This window comes from Dipodomys spectabilis, unplaced genomic scaffold (genome assembly GCF_019054845.1).
Source record: "Dipodomys spectabilis isolate Male_0828 unplaced genomic scaffold, ASM1905484v1 ptg000085l, whole genome shotgun sequence".
NCBI lineage: Eukaryota > Metazoa > Chordata > Mammalia > Rodentia > Heteromyidae > Dipodomys > Dipodomys spectabilis.
In genome coordinates, this window is record NW_024870762.1 from 2,901,317 (window position 1) to 2,924,461 (window position 23,145).

Below are 23,145 nucleotides of genomic sequence, written 5' to 3' on the forward strand. Positions count from 1 at the left end.
GCTTTCTTTAATCTTATAAGAATATTAGTCATCCCTCCCCCATGGTATAACCCCTGTTTTCACTGTATTTGATGTTGGTATAATTTGGGGAGGGGAAGGAAAAAAACCAAATTGTTTAAATAGGGATACAGGTGGACCCATTGCAACAATGAGATGTACAAGATGTTATGTTGAAAAACGAACTTTGCAATTTTGGCGTGGGGGAGGGGGTGGGAGGGGGGATGGTAAGGGGAAACAAAGGAGGAGGCAACAATGCTTGATAAGAAATGTACTCATTACCTTGCTCATGTAATTGTAAGCCCTCTGTATGGGATTTTCACAATTAAAAAAAAACCTTAAAAAAAAAGAATATTAGTCATACCAAACTGAATTTTGTGGTTCATGTGACTTGTTAGAAGCTAGTGGCAGATCTGTCTTTTTATTCTTATCTGCCACAGGCAGTTGTGACTTATTCCTAGAGTAAGTGTGGAGAGTGAAAAGTGGTCATCCTGCCCTCCATCTCCCATGACAGGGAAGACTGTAATTCCTTTCTCTCTCTGACTCTAGAGCTAGTTAAACCACTAACTAAGCATGGACCTAGGACAGAAAACAGCATGTGGTGAACTTCCTGCCTTTCCTGGTGCCCAGAGTCACTTGTGTGTCATAGTGATGTCTACTTCCTGTCCACACTTCAGTGCTGGCTCTGTCAACTGCCCCCAACTCTTTTGGGTCCTTAATGAGTTTAATGGCTCATGTCACGTTAACGTGTGTTTGGATAAAGCACCAGTCAAAATCAGTTTCCCTTTTGATGTAAAGATCAATGTGACAGTTATTTTAGACATTTTTTTTATTTTTGATGATTGAGGGATGTGAACCTCCTGGGCTACCAGAATGGTTATAACACCATTATTTAAATTAGATGACTTCAGAGTGACTGTCTCATTAGACCTCAGGAGGTAGTCCACTAAGTCCTCACTCAACCTTTAGAACCTCTGTCTTTAAAAAAAAATTGAAGATTTAAAACAGCAGGTCATAAGCTAGACAGATACTGGTGGCTCACCCCTGTAATCTTAGATACCCAGGAGGCTGAGATTTGAGGATTGCAGCTCGAAGCCAGCCTGAGTAAGAAAGCCTATGGGACTCTTACCTCCACTTAATCACCAAAAAGCTGGAAGTAGAGGTTGCTCAAGTGGTAGAGGGCTAGGCTTGATCAAAAAAGCCTTAAGGATAGCACCCAGGCCCTGATTTCAAGCCCCAGAACTAGCTCAATAAATAAATAAAATAAGATATCAGGTCATCTTTCATCTGTAATACTATAATCGCAGCACTCAGCAGATGGAAGCAGGAGGATCCTGAGTTCACTAGGAAGCCAGGGTAACTGTCTTTACTGATCCTTGCAGGATGTAAACCATTTCTGCTCCTGTAAAAAAAAAAAAAATGTGTATAGAGTTTTAAGGTTAGTCAGAGTCTCTGATTCCATCATTCTCTACCTTCTATAATGAATACAGATGCAAAACCATGAAAGAATTAACACCAATATAATAACAGAGGCCTTTAATGGTCTTATGGTGGCCTATCTATCTTTATTAGAAACACTAAGAAAGATCAACATACCTCTAGTAACATGTTCATTGCCTATAAAACAAGACACACAAACCAGACCTGGTGGTACACACTTGTAATCCCAGCATTTGGGAAGCTGTGTCAGGAGGCCAACCTAGGCTATGTAGTATGATTCTTTCAAAAAACTTGGACTAGGCAATTTAGAGCTTAATATTTTATATCAGTCGCTATTTCATCAAAATGAAAAATCATATAAAAGGCTGGGTGCTGGTGGTTGGCGTCTGTAATCCTAGTTACTCATAAGGCTGAGATCTGAGGATCATGGTTCAAAGCCAGCCCGGGGAATGAAGTCAATGAAACTTTTATCTCTAATTAACCACCAGAAAACTGGAAGTGGTGCTGTGGCTCAAGTGGTAGAGCACTTGCCTTGAGCTGAAGAGCTAAGGGACAGTGCCCAGGCCCAGAGTTCAAGCCCCACAAGTAACTACAACAACCGCTATATATATATGGACAATCTAAAAAAATACTGTCTCTTGGACTCTTTTAATTCCTTGCTTTATACGTATGAAGAGATTAAGGTGTAGTGACGTTAAGGGATTTGTCCATAGATAAACAGAAAGTTGTCGAACCACACTCAAACACAGGAAGTTACATCAAAACTTAAGGTTTAAATCTAACTCAAGAACAAAAGTTGAAGCCAGGCATTGGTGGCTCACACCTGTAATCCTAGCTACTCAGGAGACTGAGATCTGAAGATCACTGTTCAAAGCCAGCCTGGGCAGTAAAGTCCATAAGACTCTTTATCTCCAATAAACCACTGGAAACTGGAAGTGGCGCTGTGGCTCAAGTGGTAGAGCGCTAGCCTTGAGCAGAAGAGCTCAGGGACAGTACCCAGGCCTGGAGTTCAAGTCCCATGACTGACCAAAAAAAAAAAAAAATTGATCCTAGTCAGCAGTATGTGCTGTGAGAGCCTGTTCTCTACCAGACAGTTTTTTCATCATGGTTGACAGGGCTTATGAAAGGCAAAATTAGTGTTCTTGTATGCTTGACATTATTGAAGTCTAATTCCCATATAAAGTTTTACTTTATTTTTATTATTTTTTGGCAGTGCTGACTGGGGTTTAAATTTAAACTCAGATCCTACCACTTGCTAGGCAAAAGTGCTCTTTATCACTTGAGTCATATACTCCTGATGTTTGTTGTTGTTGTTATTTCTGGTCCTGGGGCTTGAACCCAGAGCCAAGAGAATTGAAGGCAAGGCCTAAAAGAAATATTTATACACACTTATTCAAAGCAACATTATCCGTAATAACCAAAACGTTGAAGGAACCCAATAGATACAACGTAACATACCAGTTTAGTGGAATATTATTCAGTCCTAATGTAGGACAAACCTTGAGGACATTATACATTATGCTAAATGAAATTGATCAGTCACAAAAAGAGATTATTTTATAACCAAACTTATATTAGGTATCTGTAGTGGTCTCTGTCCTGAAAACAGGAAGAATGGTGGCTTTCAGGGCACAAGGGAAGAGGAAAAAGGGGGAGGTGTTTAATGGGTGCAAAGTTTCAGATCTGCAAAATGACCAACTTGTGAAGATTGAGTGCATACAGTGTGAATATACTTAACATATTGGGCTCTACACTGAGAAGTGGTGAGCAGGATAAGTTTGATATGTTTTACAGTTAAACATTTTTTAAGTAAAAAAAATATATGTCATCAATGTTCTAAGGTACTCTTTATAATCTTTAGGCTAAACAAAAGTATTAGATGATTAAATTCAACTGTTTCCCCTTTGTTTTTTTGTTTTGTTTTGTTTTGTTTTGTCGGTTTGGGGGCTTGAACTTTGGGTTTGAGCGCTGTCCCTGTTCTCTTCAGCTCAAGGCGAGCATTCTACTGCTTGAGCCACAGCACACTTCCAGGTTTTTAGTGGTTTATTGGACATAATAATCTCGTGGACTTTCCTTCCCTGGCTGGCTTTGAACCATGATCCTCAGATCTCAGCCTCCTTGAGTAGTTAGGATTATGTGAGCCACCAGCACCCAGCTTCTGTTTCCCCTTTGTACTACTGTTACATTTTTAAATGTATTGTATAATTTTTTTTTTTTTTTTTTGGTCCGGTCGTGGGGCCTGAACTCTGGGCCTGGGCACTGTCCCTCAGCTCTTCAGCTCAAGGCTAGCGCTCTACCACTTGAGCCACAGCGCTACTTCCGGCTTTTTTCTTATGTGGTGCTGAGGAATCGAACCCAGGGCCTCAGGCATGCAAGGCAAGCGCTCTACCACTGAGCCACCTTCCCAGCCCTGTATTGTATAATTTTTAAATCAGAAAAACATATGGCCCTACAGAAAGAAGAAAAAGCATAGTGCATTTGTATAATTTTAAACTTTTTAAATTGCCCACATAGGGGCTGGGAAAGTGGCTTAGTGGTAGAGTGCTTGCCTCACATGCATGAGGCCCTGGGTTCCATTCCTCAGGACCACATAAGCAAAAAATGCCGGAAGTGGTGCTGTGGTGCCTTGAGCTGAAGAGCTGAGGGACAGTGTCCAGGCCCAGAGTTCAGGCCCCACGACCGACATAAATAAATAAATAAGTAGCCCATCTACGTGTTTGAAACTCAGAACATCTTATTTATATTTTGATGTTAAAAATTACCCTAACTAGTTGTACAAAGGGGTTTTAATTCAACCATCAGTTTATGAGTATAATGCATCATGGTTAACGTCACCCCTATCATAATTCTCCCTCCAAATTGACTATAATTAAATGTAGTTACTATACCTATAAAATTACTTATATTTGTACTTTTTTTTTTTTTTGATGCCAGTCTTGGGCCTCAACTCAGGGTGTGGGCACTGTGCCTGAGCATTTTTGCTCAAGGCTAGTGCTCTAGCACTTGAGGCACAACTCAACTTCTGGCCATTTGGTGGTTAATTAAGGATAAGAACCTCACAGACTTTCCTGCCCAGGCTAGCTTTGATCCTCAGATTTGTAAGACTATAGACATGAGCCACTGGCAAGCACTTGCATATGTTCTTATTTCATATTTTGGAATTGATCATGTACATTGTGTTTGAGCTAGGAAAATTAAAGTCTGATCAAATGTAAGAATAAGTTGTCTTGATACATTTTGGGGTATTTTATCTACTAGATAAAGTAGGATTTTAAGATTAAGAACCTGTAAAAAATGCTCTTTTTTTTTTTTCTGGCCCAGTAATTCTACCTCTAGGAATTTAGCCTAAGAAAATGTGGTAGAAACTATTACCTAAGTCTAGACCTTTGCTTCATCCTGTTTGCATATATCCTGAGTGGTCCTGTGTGCTCTCATGCTCTGGTACCACCTGTTGGGCGTCCTTCTCCTTGCTCTCCAGTCAGAGCCCACAAGGAGCACAGCTCCTTGTTAAACAGGCTGGAGTCATTACTTGTGAGGGAAGAGACACGGCACCCCCGGGAGTGTCTAAGGAGGCATGTTAGAAAGGCCCATTGACGGGATTTGGGCTGAGGTGGGTAGCTTGGGGAGGCTTAAGGAAGTGGGCTTTGCCTGGGTTAGGTGCTGTTGGTATGAGGTAACTTTGCATTTGGGTATTAGAAGAGATCTGACTGGAGTAGAGTGAGACTAGAATTGCAACAGTGAAGCAGCACTCACTCAGACTAGCCAGAAGAGGGGGGTGTTTTGTAGGCCTCACAAGGATGTTATTTTTTTGGTCCAGGCGTGGAAAGCAATTTTAAGGTTTTTATTTGTCTCAATTTATCATCGTCTCACTATGACATTGACTGGCGCTGGTATTTTGTGAGATTGTTGATATTTAGCAGGCCAATGAGGGCCTTGCCTTGAACCCTAGGCCAGCCTCAGGCATCCTGAGGCCTACTTTGATGTAGCTCAGTACTTTTCAGGAGTCAGGGGCTCCTTTTTTCTTTCTCAACTTCTTACTAAGAACCATTTGAAACTTATTCACACCATGCTGTTTGTAGTTATGTAATTTTGTGAGATATTGTATAAAATCCTAAAATGAGTATAAAAAGAAAGGAATTATGGGAAAATGGATGGGTGAACTGATTAACTTTTAACCTGACTTACAGAATTGAAACCTCTTTGTACAACTACTTAATAATAATAAAAAGAAAAAAATTATTTGGGCACTGATGGCTCACAGCTATAATCCTAGCTACTTAGGAGACTGAGATCTAAGGATCACTGTTCAAAGCCAACCCAGGCAGAAAAGTCCCCACGAAATTCCTATCTCCAATTAACCACTCAAAAACTGGAAGCTGAGCTGTGACTCAAAGTGGTAGAGCACTAGCCTTGAGCAAAAGAGCTCAGGGATAGCACCCAGGCCCTGAGTGCAAGCCCATGACTGACTGACAGAAAGAAAGAAAGAAAGAAATTATATATGTTGGATGTTAGAAACAGTTAAGATGAAATGCTGAAAGCACTTCAAATTAGGGGTAGGTAGAACAGGCAAAGTTTAAGTGGATAATCAGGACATTTTTACCAGAATGATTCTGCATGCTGCTTACTTTACGAGGATCTTCTGGGTCTTGCTCCACGCTGTAAATTGCAAATCATTTACTGTGAGTGTGCTTCTTACAGCAAATGTGATGTGGAACACTAATCATTGAGCTGCACTCAGAGACAAAGCCTTGGCCTCTACCACTTGTGAAATAATATAATTTATGTTCTTTTAGTAGTAGTAGCATTAGAACACATAGCCTTGCACTTGTCCCAACACTTTTTTGTGTGTGTGCGGGTTCTGGGGTTTGAACTTGGGGCCTGGATCCTGTCCCTGAACTTCTTTGGCTCAAGGCTAGTGCTCTACCACTTGAGCCACAGCACCACTTTCAGCTTTTTCTGAGTAGTTTATTAGAGATATGAGTTTCATGCACTTCTCTGCCCTGGCTGGCTTCAAACTGTGATCCTCAGATCTCAGCCTCCTGAGTAGCTAGCCTGGCTTTTTTCTTTATTAAAAAACTTTTTTTTTTCAGTACTGCAGTTTGGACTCAGGGCCTTGGACTTACTAGGCTGGCACACTACTACTTGGTTCATGCCTCCAGCCCTGCTTTTTACTATTTTTTGTTGTTTTTTCTATGTTACTTTGTCAGTACCTACTGGAGCTTGAACTCAGGGGCTCAGACTCTTAGCTTTCTTGCTTATAGCTAGTGCTTTTATCGCTTGAGGTACACTTCCACCCCAGCTTTTGCTGGTTAATTGGAGATGGAGTCTAGCTGATTTTTCTATCCAGACTGGCTTTGAACTGTAATCCTCCACATTGCAATTTCTGGAGAGGTAGAGCTACATATATGAGCTACCAGCATCTAGCTTTTATATTTTAAATTCGAAAATGTGTGTATATGTATAGTATGATTCTACACTTAAAGCACTATTTTAAATTTACTTTCCACTAACCCTGATCATGTCAGGCTTTTATGGTACAAAAAAATTAATACTGGTTGGGCCTGGTAATCTATGTCTATAATACCATCTGCTTAGACAATAAGAGACAGGAAGATTGCAGTTGAAGGCTGGCCTAGGCAAAAGTTAATGAGACCCTAAGTTTAAATTAAAAGCAAAAGGAGTGGGAGTGTTCCATTTCTGCTTAGAAAACATGCACTTATTATTATGGTTGAAATGATAAATTGAGCAACAATTTTAGTGTTTTATTTTTTTTTATTTTTTTGGGTCCGGACATGGGGCCTGAACTCTGGGCCTGGGCGCTGTCCCTCAGCTCTTCAGCTCAAGGCTAGTGCTCTACCACTTGAGCCACAGCGCCACTCCGGCTTTTTTCTTTTTGCTTATGTGGTGCTGAGGCATGCAAGGCAAGCACTCTACCACTGAGCCATCTTCCCAGCCTCTTGAGCAACAATTTTTTTTTTTTTTTTTGAGTCCGGTTGTGGGGCCTGAACTCTGGGCTTGGGCACTGTCCCTCAGCTCTTCAGCTCAAGGCTAGCGCTCTACCACTTGAGCCACAGCGCCACTTCTGGCTTTTTTCTTATGTGGTGCTGAGGAATCGAACCCAGGGCCTCAGGCATGCAAGGCAAGCGGTCTACCACTGAGCCAACTTCCCAGCCCCATAGCAACAATTTTAATACAGTGGTATTTTGTGAACGTTGTTAACACCACTTCTCAGGGTTTTAACTTTGTGGTATTTGAGGAATTGGTACTTCATCCTCCTCAACAGGTTTTCTTCTCTGTCTTCCAAAAGATCATACTTACTTTTCTTTGTGTAGTTTTTACTGAGATCTGCTGTCTCATCACTCATAATTTGAATATATAGTATGAAGAATTGGAAATTTGTCTGAACATTGTTTCATAAAAACTAAATTTGTCAAATTTAGCATATGCCTTTCCTTCCTGTTAGGCCAGGTTATCAAGGCCTGGGACATTGGGGTGGCCACCATGAAGAAAGGAGAGATCTGCCACTTGCTGTGCAAACCAGAATATGCATATGGCTCTGCTGGGAGTCTACCTAAGATCCCCTCCAATGCCACTCTCTTCTTTGAGGCAAGTATGCATGTGGAGTCAGTTACCTTGTCAGCACGTGCTCTTTGCCACTAAAGGGAATAGGGAAATGGAACAAGGACCTGAGGATTGCTGCTGAGAATCAGATACAATTTATTTACTTTAGAGTTTGGCTTCGTGAATTGTTTCCCACAGACCAAGGGGTGTGTGCCAGTGCTTTCTTAGAAACATGTCTTTGGCACAAAAAAGTCCTATGCAAATAAACAAAAGACACAGACTTAGAAATAGACTTGGGTCAGTAGTGTAAAACGTTCAAAATTGACACACTAGAAGAGATGGTGATAAATGTTAAAGTATGCCTGTACAAAATAGCAAGGTGTTTTCATGTTCTAAAGACTTATAAATGTCACAGATACCATTCTCCATTTGGAGTAGTGGTCGTGGTGTTTGTTGTTCATTCCATGTTGCAATGAGTACACATATTTGACAAAGCTTAATTTTAAGAACTATCCCTCAACAAGGTAGTTTGTTGTAGGCTAGATTCCTAGGATTTAGTCTTATATTTTAAGACAGGAACATCAAGAATGCGAAGGTAAAAACGTGGTGACCTCAGACTCAGACAAAATAAATCTGCGCCACCTTCTTGTCATGCTGTCTTTTTGCCTACAAGGCAGTGTTCTTAGTATTTCCTGTCCATCTTTGCACTGCAGCCCCACAGGATGTATCCTAGATGTTATTATTATGCTAACTTTTATCTGCCTTTCCAGTAATGAAGATTCACAGATAGATACATGTATTTTAAAATAAAATGTTATTTTATAAAATGACAGAGAAACAGTTGTCTTTGCCTTTGCATATGTTAAATTGGCTTTGATCTCTTCTCAGTTAAATCTTTTTCCTTTCTAGATCGAGCTCCTTGATTTCAAGGGAGAGGATTTATTTGAAGATGCAGGCATTATCCGTAGAATCAAGCGAAAAGGTGAGGGATACTCAAACCCAAATGAAGGAGCAACAGTAGAAAGTAAGTATAGCTGCAGAGGGAACTGGTCCTTAGAAGTTAAGTTCTTTTATGTGAATGAAGTGAAAATTCTATTTTAAAAATCTATACATAAAAACAAAATATATTGAAATCAGGTGCCAGTGGTTGAATAATTCCTATGACTTCCATAAATATTTAAATCTATCAAGGATTTCTAGGGTCAACAGAACCTTAGAAACCAACAAGTCCAACTCTACCTTCTTGTCTAGGAAGGAGGCTGACATGTGACCAGACACCCCATTTCCTGCTTCCAGACTGGGGCTATATCTCAATTCTTCCATGTATGAATGACCCTATGAAAATAAGAAACTCAAAAACTCTATTTAACTGTTTAAAATGAACTCTTATTATTACTATTAAATCATTTTTGAAAGTATTGGGGTTTAAAGCTCAGGACCTTGTGTTTGCTAGACAGGTGCTCTACCACACACACACACACACACACACACACACACGTAGCTGGAACTCTGAGTTCATGTTTGCTAGACAGGTACTCTAACACACACACACACACACACACACACACACACACACACACACACACACACACACACACACACACACACACACACACACACACACACACACACACACACACACACACACACACACACACACACACACACACACACACACACACACATATATACAGCTGGAACTCTGAGTTCAAGCCTGAGTTCAAGCCTGGCTTAAACTCTTAATTTTTTTTTTTTTTTTTTTTTTGTCAGTTGTGGGGCCTGAACCCTGGGCCTGGGCACTGTCCCTCAGCTCTTCAGCTCAAGGTTAGCACCCCACCACTTGAGCCACAGTGCCACTTCCAGTTTTTTTCCGTTTATGTGGTGCTGAGGAATCGAACCCAGGGCCTCATGCATGCGAGGTAAGCACTCTACCACTGAGCCAACTTCCCAGCCCTTAAACTCTATTTTAAATAGGCCTTCTTAAATTATAGTGCATGTTTCTGGGTTTTTGTTGTTTTTGGTTTTTTTTTTGTCAGTCTTGGGGCTTGAACTCTGGACCTGAGTGCTGTCCCTCAGCTCTTCAGCTCAAGGCTAGTGCTCTACCACATGAGCCACAACACCACTTCTGGATTTTTCTGTTTATATGGTGCTGAAGAATCGAACCCAGAGCCTCATGCATATAAGGCAAGCATTCTACCTCTGAGCCATCTTTCCAGCCCTGTTTCTGGGTTTTGAACTAAGGGCCTTTTGTTTCTTAGGTATACACTCTGCCACTTTGGCCACTTCCCCATTTTTGCTTTTTTTTTTTTTTTTTTGCCAGTCTTGGGGCTTGAACTTAGGGCCTAAGCACTGCCCCTGACCTTCTTTTGTTCAAGGCTAGCACTCTACCACTTGAGCCACAGCGCCACTTCAGCTTTTTCTGTTTATATGGTACTGAGGAATTGAACCCTGGGCTTCATGTATGCTAGGCAAGCACTCTGTCACTAAACCACATTCCCAGCCCCGTTTTTGCTTTTTTTAAGTCATGTTTTAGATAGTCTCTTGGTTTTGCTTAGGGTCGACCTTGGACCATGATTCTCCTATTTGTGCCTCCCAAGTAGCTGGGAATATGCAGATGTGCCCCCTATCCAGTTTGTTGAGATGAGATCTCACTATCAGATGTCAGTAATGCACACCTACAATCCTAACTACTGAGGAGTCCATGATTGGAAGATCATAGTTCAAAGTCAGCCCATCTCAATAGCTGGACATGATAACACCTGTCAACTTAGCTGTGTAGGAAGTATAAATGCCAGAACATGGTCCAGGCCAGTCTTGGGCATATATGTGAGACCCTATTCGAAAAATAACAAAGGCTAGAAAGATCTGGGAGCATGGTTGAAGAGATAGAAGAAGCACAAGCCCTTGAGTTCAAACTTCAGTGCCATCTAGTAAACAAAATAAACATTGGATACATCTCAAAATAGTTTTAGATTCAACCTTTTCATAACAGCTTCCCTTATTAAATAATAATTTCATATATGTGTGCTGAATTACCTGGTAGTTCCATTTACTAAGAAGTTGAATTTTTGTTATTGTTGTTTTTCTTGGTTGTGGGGCTTGAACTCTGGGCCTGAGTTCTTCAGCTCAAGGTGAACACTCTATCACTTGAGCCACAGCACCACTTCTGGTTTTTCTGGTGGTTAATTGGAGATGAGAATCTCACAAACTTTCCTGCCTGGTCTGGCTTCGAACCGTGATTCTCAGATCTCAGCCTCTTGAGTAGCTATAGGCATGAACCCCTGGCACCAGCCAGAAGTTCTTTTACTATGGGGTACCAACAACTATATTACTACTCTTATGTATTCATTTATTTCCCACAGTAACCTTCCAAACTGAGATAATCCCCATGTGAGAGAAGTTCAGATAAATACTAACTGCCTAAGGTCTCAGAGTCACTAAATAGACTTTTTTTTTTTTTTTTGGGGTCCTGTCGTGGGGCCTGAACTCTGGGCCTGGGCGCTGTCCCTCAGCTCTTCAGCTCAAGGCTAGCACTCTACCACTTGAGCCACAGTGCCACTTCCGTCTTTTTTCTTATGTGATGCTGAGGAATCGAACCCAGGGCCTCGAGCATGCAAGGCAAGTGCTCTACCACTGAGCCACCTTCCCAGCCCCAGACTTCTTAATTTCTAAGGTTCTGTTGGCTCTAGAAATCCTTGGTAGAATTTGAATGTTTATGGAAATTACTGAAAATTATCTTTATTAACAGGCACTTAAATGCATATGTACATGTATATATAATGTATTTTAATCATTTTGAAAATTTTCAAACCTATATATCAGATTTTTTTTCATATGATATGGAAACTCCCCTAGATTCAATTGTGTGTGTGTGTGTGTGTGTGTGTGTGTGTGTGTGTTTTGTCGGTCATGGGGCCTGGGTCCTGTCCCTCAGCTCTTCAGCTCAAGACTAGCACTCTACCATTTGAGCCACAGAGCCATTCCTGGCTTTTGCTGCTTATGTGGTGGTGAGAAATCAAACCCAGGGCTTCATGCATACAAGGCAAGCACTCTACCACTGAGCCATCTTCCCAGCCCCTCAACAATTTGTGTTTTTAAACTGGAGGGTCTTATTAACTAAGAGGAAAACTTTTCCAAATTATACACAATACCACAAATTTATTACTGTAGAGATAGAGGACTTTGGGGTAGACTAAATTAAGTTTGGGTTTTGGTAATAAATTCATTGTGAGTCATTTCCTAACTTTCTGTTTTGAAATAACTTTAGATTGGCAGAGGGTTGAAATATTAATACAAAAATTTCTTGGGGCTGAGAAGGTAGCTCAGTGGTAGAGCACTTGCCTTGCATGCATGAGGCCCTGGGTTCGATTCCTTAGCACCACATAAGCAGGGGAAAAAAAGCCGGAAGTGGTGCTATGGCTTAAGTGGTAGCGTGCTAGCCTTGAGCTGAAGAGCTGAAGGACAGCACCCAGGCCCAGAGTTCAGGCCCCATGACCGGATTTCCCCCCAACCCGCAAAAAAATTTCTTGTATCAGCTTTCCCTAATGTTAAAATTTGACCCAATTGTAGGACATTTATCAGAATTAGGAATTAACATTTACACAAAATTACTAGCTGTTCTATAGGTTTTATTCAGAGTTATACCTGTTACCACACTCATTACTTTTCTGCCCCAGAATCAAGTTCAGGATCTGGCATTGTATTTAGTTGTCTAGTCTCTTTATTTCCTTCCAGTATGTGTCAAGTCTTCAGTCTTCCTTTATTCTGACCCTGATGCTTTGTTTTGTTTTATTTTATTCTTTTTGGTCAGTCATGGGGCTTGAACTCTGAGCCTGGGCACTATCCCTCAGCTCTTCAGCTCAAGCAAAGGCTCTACCACTTGATCCGTAGCGCCACTTCCAGTTTTCTGAGTGGTTTATTGGAGATAAGAGTCTCATGGAGTTTCCTGCCTGGGCTGGCTTTGAACCACAATCCTCAGATCTCACCTTCCTGAGTAGCTAGGATGACAGGTGTGAGCCACTGACACCTGGCTTGACCCTGATGGTTTTGAAGACAGTCTAACTGACACTTTTTAAGACAATTGACCATTTGTAGAATCTCTTTTGTCAGATATCTGCAGTGATCAGATTGGTACTGTGCATTTTGGAAAATACATCGTGTTGATATTGTGATCAACTTGATGTTGATGTCTTATTACTGGTGGTATTAATTTTAGATCATTCGATTAATGTGAAATTACCATATTTCTCCTCTGTAATAAAAAAGTATCTCATTAAGAGGGAAATACAGACGTTTGATGCTGGAGGCTCACCCCTCTAATCCTAGCTACTAAGGAGGTTAAGATCTGAGAATCAAGGTTTAAGCCAGCCTGGGCAGAAAATCTATGAGACTCTTCTTACTACTTTACCAACAAAAAAACTGGAAGTAGAGGTGTGGCTTAAGTGAAAGAGTACCAGCTTTGAGTGGAAAAAGCCAAGTGAGAGCATAAGACCCTGAGTTCAAGCCCCCAATACCACCACCAAAAACAAACTAAGAAACAAAAAAGCTGTAAATGTCTTAATTATTTCACACTTTCACAGACTCATTCTAGCATACATGAATTTTTTTTTTTTTTTTTTTGCCAGTCGTGGGGCCTGAGCTCTGGGCCTGGGCGCTGTCCTTCAACTCTTCAGCTCAAGGCAAGCGCTCTAACACTTGAGCTATAGCGCCCCTTCTGGCTTTTTCTGCTTATGTGGTGCTGAGGAATCAAACCCAGGGCCTCATGCATGCAAGGGAAGCACTCTACCACTGAGCCACCTTCCCAGCCCACATGAATGGTTTCCATATATAACAATTATTATTACTACAGTATTTGACTAATAGTAATCTTCTGTGTCCATTTTTATCACATTTATTAAATAAAATTCTGTTGTAAGGAAGAGTTGCCTCCTTTTCCCCATTTGTTGTTTATGTAGTTATGTGTTTATATCAGTATGCACCTACAGATATTTTCTTTTTCTTTTTCTTTTTTTTAGATATTTTCTTCTGTAAGTTATTTTTCATTGCTGTTCTTACTTGGCACAGATTGTTTCAGATTTGTTTCATTTTTTTGGCTATTGAAAACTTCAATTTGGTTTTTGTGTTCTTTCAACATTTCCCCACTGTGTTTTATTTTTATTTTTTGGTTTAGGAGTTTTTGTTTTTGCACTTCCTTACTTTCTGGTACCACAAGGTGCTTTAGGCTCATCTCAGAAATTTCCATGCTCCAGGTTTGGAATTAACCATTTCTCCAAGGAGCACTGATTCTTTGTATTGGGAATCATATTTAGAAAACAAGGTCTGGGTGTTAGGTGTGCTTGCACAGTGGGATATCCTTGCTTCTAGCAAGACAGAGCTAGGAAGCACACATGCCTCCACATACACTTCACACATCTGTATGTACAGTATTTCTGTACATATAACTTAGATGTCTTATAAACTGTGAGTACGTAGTCCTGATTCAGAACCACATGGCTCTTCTCCTTTTGCCCATTTGAAACTTTTTTATCCAATATGTCCACAACATATTGGTTTATTTGTGTAGTCCTAGTATATAAATTAAATACTTTCAGAATTGCAAACCCAGGCCATTGAGTAAAATTAATTTCCTAAGTAGGAAATGTCTGAGTATGGTTCCTTTTGGCCATTAACTTTATAGCATGCATTTAAAACACTGTTTTCCCACTTAGATAAATTTTTGTCACTCATTGTCAGTATAGTGCTCACTTGACTAGTTTATTTATTGTTCATGTGGTACTGAGGAATTGAACCCAGGGCCTCATGCATGCTAGGCAAGCATTCTACCACTAAGCCACATTCCCAGACCCTCTTTGTTTCTTCTTCTTCCTCCCCCCCACCCCCCCACCCCCAGTTCTGGGGCTTGAACTCAGGACCTGGCTACTATCCCTGAGCTTCTTTTGCTCAAGGCTAGCAACTCTATTACTTGAGCCACGGTTTCTTTTTCTATGTGGTACTGAAGAATCCAACCCAGGGCTTCATGCATGCTAGGCAAGCACTCTACCACTAAGCCACATTCCAAGCCCTCTTTTGTTTCTTCTTATATTCCCTCTTTCCATAAAGGGGAGTGAACTCGGGATGCCATTTTTAAGTCATATTTGAATAATCATTTATGTAATTTTATTTTTTCTTGAGTCCAATTATTTTAAGAAAGAGCAATGACTAATCTTTTGTTTGTCATCTTATTATAATGTACTCACCTGGGAAATTTGAGAGTAAATGATTTATTTTGCATTTTCTCCAAAAGCACTTTTTGACTTGAGGGGAGCAAATCAGTTTTATGGAAATGTATTTTTATTTATAAAGGTAACGATAGCTTGACTTCCTTGTAAACAAGTTAGTGCTGTGGGGGAGGAGGATAGAAGTTGCTTAAAGATTATCCCTGTTTCCAACCAGGAGCACCTTGTTGGTTTTTGTTGTTTTGTTTGTTTTGTTTTTGTACTGATACTGGGATTTGAACTCAGACCTCAAACTCTCCCTTAACTTTTTCATTCAAGGCTGGTACTCTGCCACTTGGGCCATACCTCCACTTCTAGCTTTTTGGTGGTTAATTAGAGATAGGAGTCTTACAGACTTTCCTACTAAGGTTGGCTTAGAGCGATCATCTTCAGATCGCAGGCTTTTCAGTAGCTAGGATTACAGGCATGAGCCACCATTGCCCAGTTGAGCATCTTGTTCTTTTTGAAGTCTTCTCAGTTCATATGGGTTTGGCTTCTTTCACAGCATGGTCCATACTCTGTGATTCAAAACCAGGTTTGAAACCTAGAACTACATCCAGTTGTAGAGTAAAAGAACAATTGACTGCTCACCAGCAGATGTTAGAGATACAGAAGAGTTTCTATGAGGATATATCATGAAGTACTGAGTAGAAGGGACTCATGGGCTTTGGAAATGATAGACTTGAGTTTTAAATCATGGAATTGCTACCTGTTTTGTTGTGCCGGGGATTGAACTCCACACCTCAAGATTTCTAGGCAAGCAAGTGCTCTACCATTTGAACCACATCCAGCCCCTTTTTCGTTAGTTATTTTTAAGAATTTTGATTTATGTAATCCTACTTGTGCTTCCCTGTGTGGCTGGGGGATGACAGGTATGACACCTTACCCAGTATTGGTTAGGATGCAATCTCTTGGGCTATTTTTTTTTTGCCCAGGCTAACCTGGAGCTGCAGTCATTGATCTTACCTTCCCAAATAGGATTATAGGCTTGTGCCACTGTCTCTGGCTCTACCTGTTATTTTGTCTGTAGACAGCCTACTTGACCACCTTGAGCACATAGTTTTCTCAAATGTAAATAATAATCTTTCCCCATACAAGTTATGATCTGTTACGATGAAAGGTGCCTTATATATGGGCACTTAATTTCTTTTTTTTTCAATCTTCTAATATTTATATGTTTTGTTTTGCTTCCTTCAAATGGTGTTTTTTGTTTTTTTTTTCTTTATTTACCAGTTCTAGGGGCTTGAACTCTGGGCCTGGGCGCTATCCCTCAACTCCTCAGCTCAAGGCTAGTGCTCTACCACTTGATCCACAGCGCCACTTCCAGTTTTCTGGTGGTTTGTTGAAGAGTCTCACAGTCTTTCCTGCCAGGGCTAGCTCTGAACCATGATCCTCAGATCTCAGCCTTCTGAGTAGCTAGCATTACAGGTGTGAGCCACTGGCACTCAGCCTCCCCAAGCTTCTTTTCCTCAAGGCTAGCACTCTTACCACTTGAGTCATAGTGCCACTTCTAGCTTTTTCTGTTTTTGTGGTACTGAGGAATCAAGTCCAGGGCTTCATGTATACTAGGCAAGCACTCTATCACTAAGCCACATTCCAAGTCCCTTAATTGAATGCTGGTGGCTCATTTATATAATTCTAGTTAATCAAGAGGCAAAGATTTCTGTTCAAAGTCAAATGAGGCAGACAAATCCAAGAGACTGTTATCTCCAATTAACCATCAAAAAGCTACAAGTGGAAGTTTGGCTTATATTGTAAAAACTAGAAAGCCAAGCAAGAACTTGAGGCCTTGAGTTCAAGCCCTACTACCAGCAACAAAAAACAACAAAACAAGAAATCTTGATTCTTCTTTCCTACATCTAATCCATGGTTGTCTGTAGTGACAGTCTTCTATAATTTCTTTTTGTTGTTGGTTGTGGGGCTCGAAGTCAGGGCCTGAACGCTATCCCTCAGCTCTTCAGCTCAAGGTGAGCGCTCTACCACTTGAGCCACAGCAACACTTCTAGTTTTCTGAGTCATTTATTGGAGATATAAGAGTCTCACAGACTTTTCCTGCCCGGGCTGGCTTTGAACCGCGATCCTCAGATCTCAGCCTCCTGAGTAGCTAGGATTATAGGCGTGAGCCACCAATGCCTGGCTCATATTTTTATAATAATCTGATTTAAATGATATTTATCCAGGGTTTGTTTATTGAAGAGTACTACGTATTGAATTAAAAAGCTTTTACCAAATTGTAACCTTTTGCGTTCTTTTCATAGTTTGTCTCTTGTGTGAAAGAGATAAGTTAGCTTTACTCCTTTTCAGACATTTTTATTTTTACTCTATCAGAAATCTCATGTTTATAATGAATTTTAGATTGTTTCATGGTGCTTTTTGTGTCAGATAAGACGACTATCTTGTGATTGTCCTTTTCCCATGGTAAAAGGTGTTCAGTCGCAGTGTTCTGAGGTGCTCTCGTTGTCATGATTAGGATGACTGATGCTGTAGTCATTGTGCTTTCATTTAATTGCCAGTTGTGGCTGCATGGCCACTTTAAATGGGTCTGACATGAGGCTCTGAATCGATATGTAGTCTGATTATTGGTGTCAGTGGTTAGAAGTGGCCCATCACACACTGGCTGTACAGGATGGTCATGGTCTGTGTGAAGCTGCATTGAAATGCAGAGGATGCAGACAGCTGTAGTTTCAGAGGAGAACCTTACACATTATGGGAGAATCTCCTTCCCCTTTGAAACCTACTGAAATGGCAAGTAGAGTTAAGGGGAGATTTTCAAAAAGAGGAAAATGGGACCAGAATTGTGAAGAATTTCTAGAATATGTAAAGTAGATGAAATTGGCCTGCTGGAAACCAATTTCAGCAAACCCAACCCAAAACAGGTGTAGAGAAGACCTCCACAGAGGTACATAGTGTTCTCAACAAGCTTGGGCAGAACTCCAAGCTCACAATTAGCTGGTGCAAGGGAGCCAAAGCAGGCTATGGGGCAATCATCAAGATTGTTCTAGAACAATATGGGACAGCTGGAACAGTTAACATCCACTGCACTAGTTCTCAGCTTTAGCTGAATTGGAATTACTTGGGGAGCTTTTAAAAATACTGATGCCAGGCCTCAAACCTGTTAAATGAAAACCTCCCTACATGATTCTAGTTTGCAGCCAAGGACTGAACCCTACTACCCTAGAGTCTCTCTGGCTCCATAGCTAAAGCCAGTAAGGCCAGGTTCCAAAATATGAAAGGGATCAACTTCAGAAGACCCTGTGTTAGAACTTTTGGACTAGAGAATGAGAATATCATATCACTGAATCATCCCTCCTTCCTTTACTCAAGTCTATCAGTCTGTCTCTCTTCTCATTACTGGGGTTTAAACTCAAAAGACCTTGCACTTGGTAGTGCAGACCCTTTACCACTTGAGCTACACGTGTATACCAACCCTTTTTGCCATAGCTACTTTTTAGAAAGGATCTTGCTCTTTTTGTTGTTGCTGTTGTTGTTCCAGTCTGATTTGACTTTGATCCTACATGGGCTTCTTTCCATGTGGCTGAGGTGACGGGCATATATCAGTACATCAAGCTTTTTATTGATCGTGATGATGGTCTCATGACTTTTTCCGAGTTGGCCTCAAACTACTGTCCTCCTCATTTTCACTTCCCAAGTTGCTAAGATTATAGGTGTCAGCCATTACACTTGGCCATGAGAGAGAGAGAAAGAGAGACAGAGAGACAGAGCGAGAGACAGAGAGAGTGTGCTGGTACAAGGGCTTGAACTCGGCCTCTTGATCTCACTTGGAAGCTTTTTTTGATCAAAGCTGGTGTTCTTTGTTGAATGGCAACTCATTTGTACAATTATTTAAAGGTAATTTTTTTTTAAGCCTGATGTTCTGTCACTTGAGTCACACTTCCACTTCTGGCTTTTGGCTGGTTAACTGGAGAGATAAAGTCTGTGCTGGTTTTGAACCACAATCCTCAGATCTTAGCCTTCTGAGTAGCTAGGATCAAAAGTGTGAACCACTGGCACCAAGCCTATACATTGATTGATTCTTTTTTTGCCAGTCCTGGGGGCTTGAACTCAGGGCCTGGGCACTGTTCCTGAGCTTCTTTTGCACAAGGCTAGCGCGCTACCATTTAAGCCACAGCGCAACTTCCCTCTTTCTGTTTATAGGGTACTGAGGAATCAAGCCCCGGGCTTCATACTTGCTTGGCAAACACTCTACCACTAATACAAATTACCAGCCAAAAATTTAATGAGAAGTGTTAGTAAAGATAGGACACAGAACTTTCAGATCACCAGTGTAGAGTGGGGAAATAAAGGAAAACTTCATCAATTCAGTAAAAAAGAATATGGGGCTGGGCGCCAGTGGCTCACACCTATAATCCTAGCTACTCAGGAGGCTGAGATCTGAGGATCATGGTTCAAAGCCAGTCTGGGCAGGAAAGTCCATGAGACTTTTATCTCCAATAAACCACCAGAAAACCGGAAGTGGTGCTATGACTCAAGTGGTAGAGTGCTAGCCTTGAGCTGAATTGCTCAGGGACAGCGCCCAGGCCTAGAGTTCAAGCCCCACAACAGACAAAAAAAAGTGGGGGAGGGATAACAGAAAAACACTTAATAGGAAACCCGAAACATAAGTAAAACCAATTGTATCCTCAAAAAATATAAATGAAAATCTCCTACTAAAGACAGAAGGTCTCATATAATGAAAATGTTGACAACAAAAACCTAGCTATATATACTTTATAAATGAAACAGCAAGGGCTGGGAAGGTGGCTCAGTGGTAGAGTGTTTGCCTTGCATGCATGAGGCCCTGGGTTCCATTCCTCAGCGCTACATAAGCAGAAAAAGCCAGAAAGTGGTGCTGTGGCTCAAGTGGTAGAGCACTAGCCTTGAGCTGAATTGCTCAGGGATGGCGCCCAGGCCTAGAGTTCAGGCCCCACATCGACTAAAAAATAAAATAAATGAAACATCAAAAGCAAAACATACCAAAAATTGAAAATAGAGGCAAGAAGACTCCATATATGCTCATATTTGAGATCTTTTAGAACTAGTTTTTTGTTTTTTATTGTTCTTGTCATGGTTCATGTGTGTGCATCGTGTTGGGGGGAGGGGTATGGGACTTGAATTCAGGGCCTGGGTGCTGTCCCTGTACTCTTTTGCTCAAGGCTAGTGCTCTACCACTTCCATCCAAAGCTCCATCTCCTAAGGGTTTTTGTTTTTTTGTTGTTGTTTTTGCTTCTTTTTGAAGTATCTGTGGAATGCCTTTGGCAAATAACTCAAGAAAGAAGAAAGCAAATTATTGACACTATTTGATTGTGCTTTCATGAAATAGTGAAGCATATCATATACTTAGTCCAAAATAGACTGTTCATTCTTTCAAATATTTTAGAATTATGAAGCTCCTTCTAAAAAGTTATCTGCAAAGTGGGCGGAAGCCGGGCGCTAGTGGCTCACTCCTGTAATCTTAGCTACTCAGATGGCTGAGATCTGAGGATTGAGGTTCAAAGCCAGCCCAGGCAGGAAAGTCCATGAGACTCTTATCTCCAGTTAACCACCAGAAAAACGGAAGTGGCGTTGTGGCTCAAGTGGTAGAGTGCTAGCCTTGAACTGAAGAGCTGAGTGACAACGTTCAGGCCTAGAGCTCAAGCTCCATGACTGACAAAAATAAACAAATACATAATATATATATATAGAGAGAGAGAGGTTGGTTTTTTATTTTGTTTTTGGTGCTTGTCCAGGGCTTGAATTTAGCTTGGGTGCTGTGCCTGGGCATTTTTTGTTCGTTTGTTTTTTTGGGTCCGGTCATAGGGCCTGAACTCTGGGCCTGGGCGCTGTCCCTCAGCTCTTCAGCTCAAGGCTAGCGCTCTACCACTTGAGCCACAGCACCACCTCCGGCTTTTTTCCTTTTGCTTATGTGATGCTGAGGAATGGAACCCAGGGCCTCTGGCATGCAAGGCATGCGCTCTACCAATGAGCCACCTTCCCAGCCCCGGCATTTTTGCTCAAGACTAGTGCATAGAACCACTTGAACTACAGCTCCATTTCTGGCTTTTGGTGGTTAATTGGAAATAAGAGCCCCAGGGACTTTCCTACCCAGTTGGCTTCAAACTACAATCTTCAGATCTCATCCTCTTGACTAGATTACAGACATGAGCCACATTGCCTAGCTGAAAATAGTGTTTTCTTGTTTCAAAAGGAAAAAATAACCAATGGATCATTTATTTCAGGATAGTTTTATAAAACAAAAGCTCCTTATCAATAATGTATTTTAATAGCCTCTTGGGGCTTATTAAAATAGGAATGCTGACTAATAGAGTCAAAAAAGGAAAAATTATTATAAATTATCACCCTTAATGTCCTATTTTCAGATTAGTCATTAAATAAGTATCTACTTTCTGGTCTCTTTTTTTTTTGGGGGGGGGGGGGTCAGTCGTGGGGCTTGAACTCTGGGCCTAGGCGCTGTCCTTGCGCTCTTCAGCTCAAGGTGAGCGCTCTACCACTTGAGCTACAGCACCACTTCCAGTTTTCTAGTGGTTTATTGGAGATGAGTCTCCACAGACTTTCCTGCCCTGGCTGGCTTTGAAACGCGATCCTCAGATCTCAGCCTCCTGAGTAGCTAGGATTACAGGTGTGAGCCATCGGCACCTGGCTTACTTTCTGGTCTTAAAATCTGTGGTAGGCACTGTATAATGTACAAAGACATTGCCTTATTATTAGCAATTGTACACATGCTTTGAAATTAAATGTTTTTGGGCTGGGAATGTGGCTCAGTGGTAGAGTGCTTGTCTAGCATGCATGAAGCCCTGGATTTGATTCCTCAGTACTGTATAAACAGAAAAAGCTGGAAGTGGTGCTGTGGTTCAAGTGGTAGAGTGCTAGCCTTGAACAAAAGAAGTTCAGGGACAATGCCCAGGCCCTGAGTTCAAGCCCCAGGACCAGCAAAAAAGAGAAAGTAAATGTTTTCTTATGCAGACTTCTTATGCTTAATCTAGTATAACTTAATACTTATCACAGGACAATACTCATAACTAACATTGAGTACATCTCAATATCTAATATAACAGTATTTGGGTATGGTAGACTCCCATATGGATGTATGAATGAATGAATGTATGAATTCTGTATTTAGCTAAAACTTTAATTTAGCTAAAGCTTTAATTTAGAACAAATTAAATCTTGTTTGTGTGTTTATTTATTGTGGTTCTACAGATTGATCTCATGCCAGGTAGTCAAACTGTACCACTAAGCTATGTCCCCAAACTTCTGAGTTTCTAACTTAATCCTCTCAATAGCTATGAGTTAGCTAGTGTTATTATCCCTATTTTACAGATGAAAAAACTGAGAGATCATTTAATTTCTGAAGTCATATCAATTAAGTGGCAGGATGGATCAGTTCAGTATACAATACGGGTCTGTCTAACTCAAGTTCTATACTGCTGGGAAGACAAGAACAATAAGTTTGTGTTGGTGGAGAATTTATCTGCTGAGCGTATGCTTCCTGTTTAGACCACAGAATAGAAATCACTTACATAAGTGTTCTCCTATCTCAGTAGCCAGGTTCTATGCCTGCCCTCCGTTATCATGTGTCCCTCAGTTCCATAAGTCTTGTTGCCTTTTCAGGGGGTTATTAAGATCCTATTCTTGGAAGTGGAGATGTTGCTCAAGTGGCAGAACACTAGCCTTGAGCAAAAAAGCTAAGGAACAGTGCCCAGGCCCTGAGTTTAAGTCCCAGTTATAGTGCACACATACACACACACACACACCCATATACACACACACACACACACAGGCCCTGAGTTTAAGTCACACACACACACACGCACATGCACGTGCGCGCAAGTGAGAGAGAGAGAAAGAGAGGAGAGAGAGAATATCATACTCTCTCAGAAGATGTGCTCCCTTAGAC

General features: G+C 41.1%; 1 protein-coding gene across 1 annotated transcript in view; it reads left to right on the forward strand.

Annotated features, from left to right (window-relative positions):
* Positions 1–23,145, forward strand: part of Fkbp5 (FKBP prolyl isomerase 5) — a 104,421-nt gene that overhangs the window by 52,243 nt on the left and 29,033 nt on the right. The window contains exons 4-5 of the mRNA XM_042684000.1: positions 7,901–8,043; positions 8,908–9,022. Of these exons, the coding sequence (XP_042539934.1) occupies positions 7,901–8,043; positions 8,908–9,022 (258 nt within the window). The remainder of the gene's footprint in view (positions 1–7,900; positions 8,044–8,907; positions 9,023–23,145) is intronic.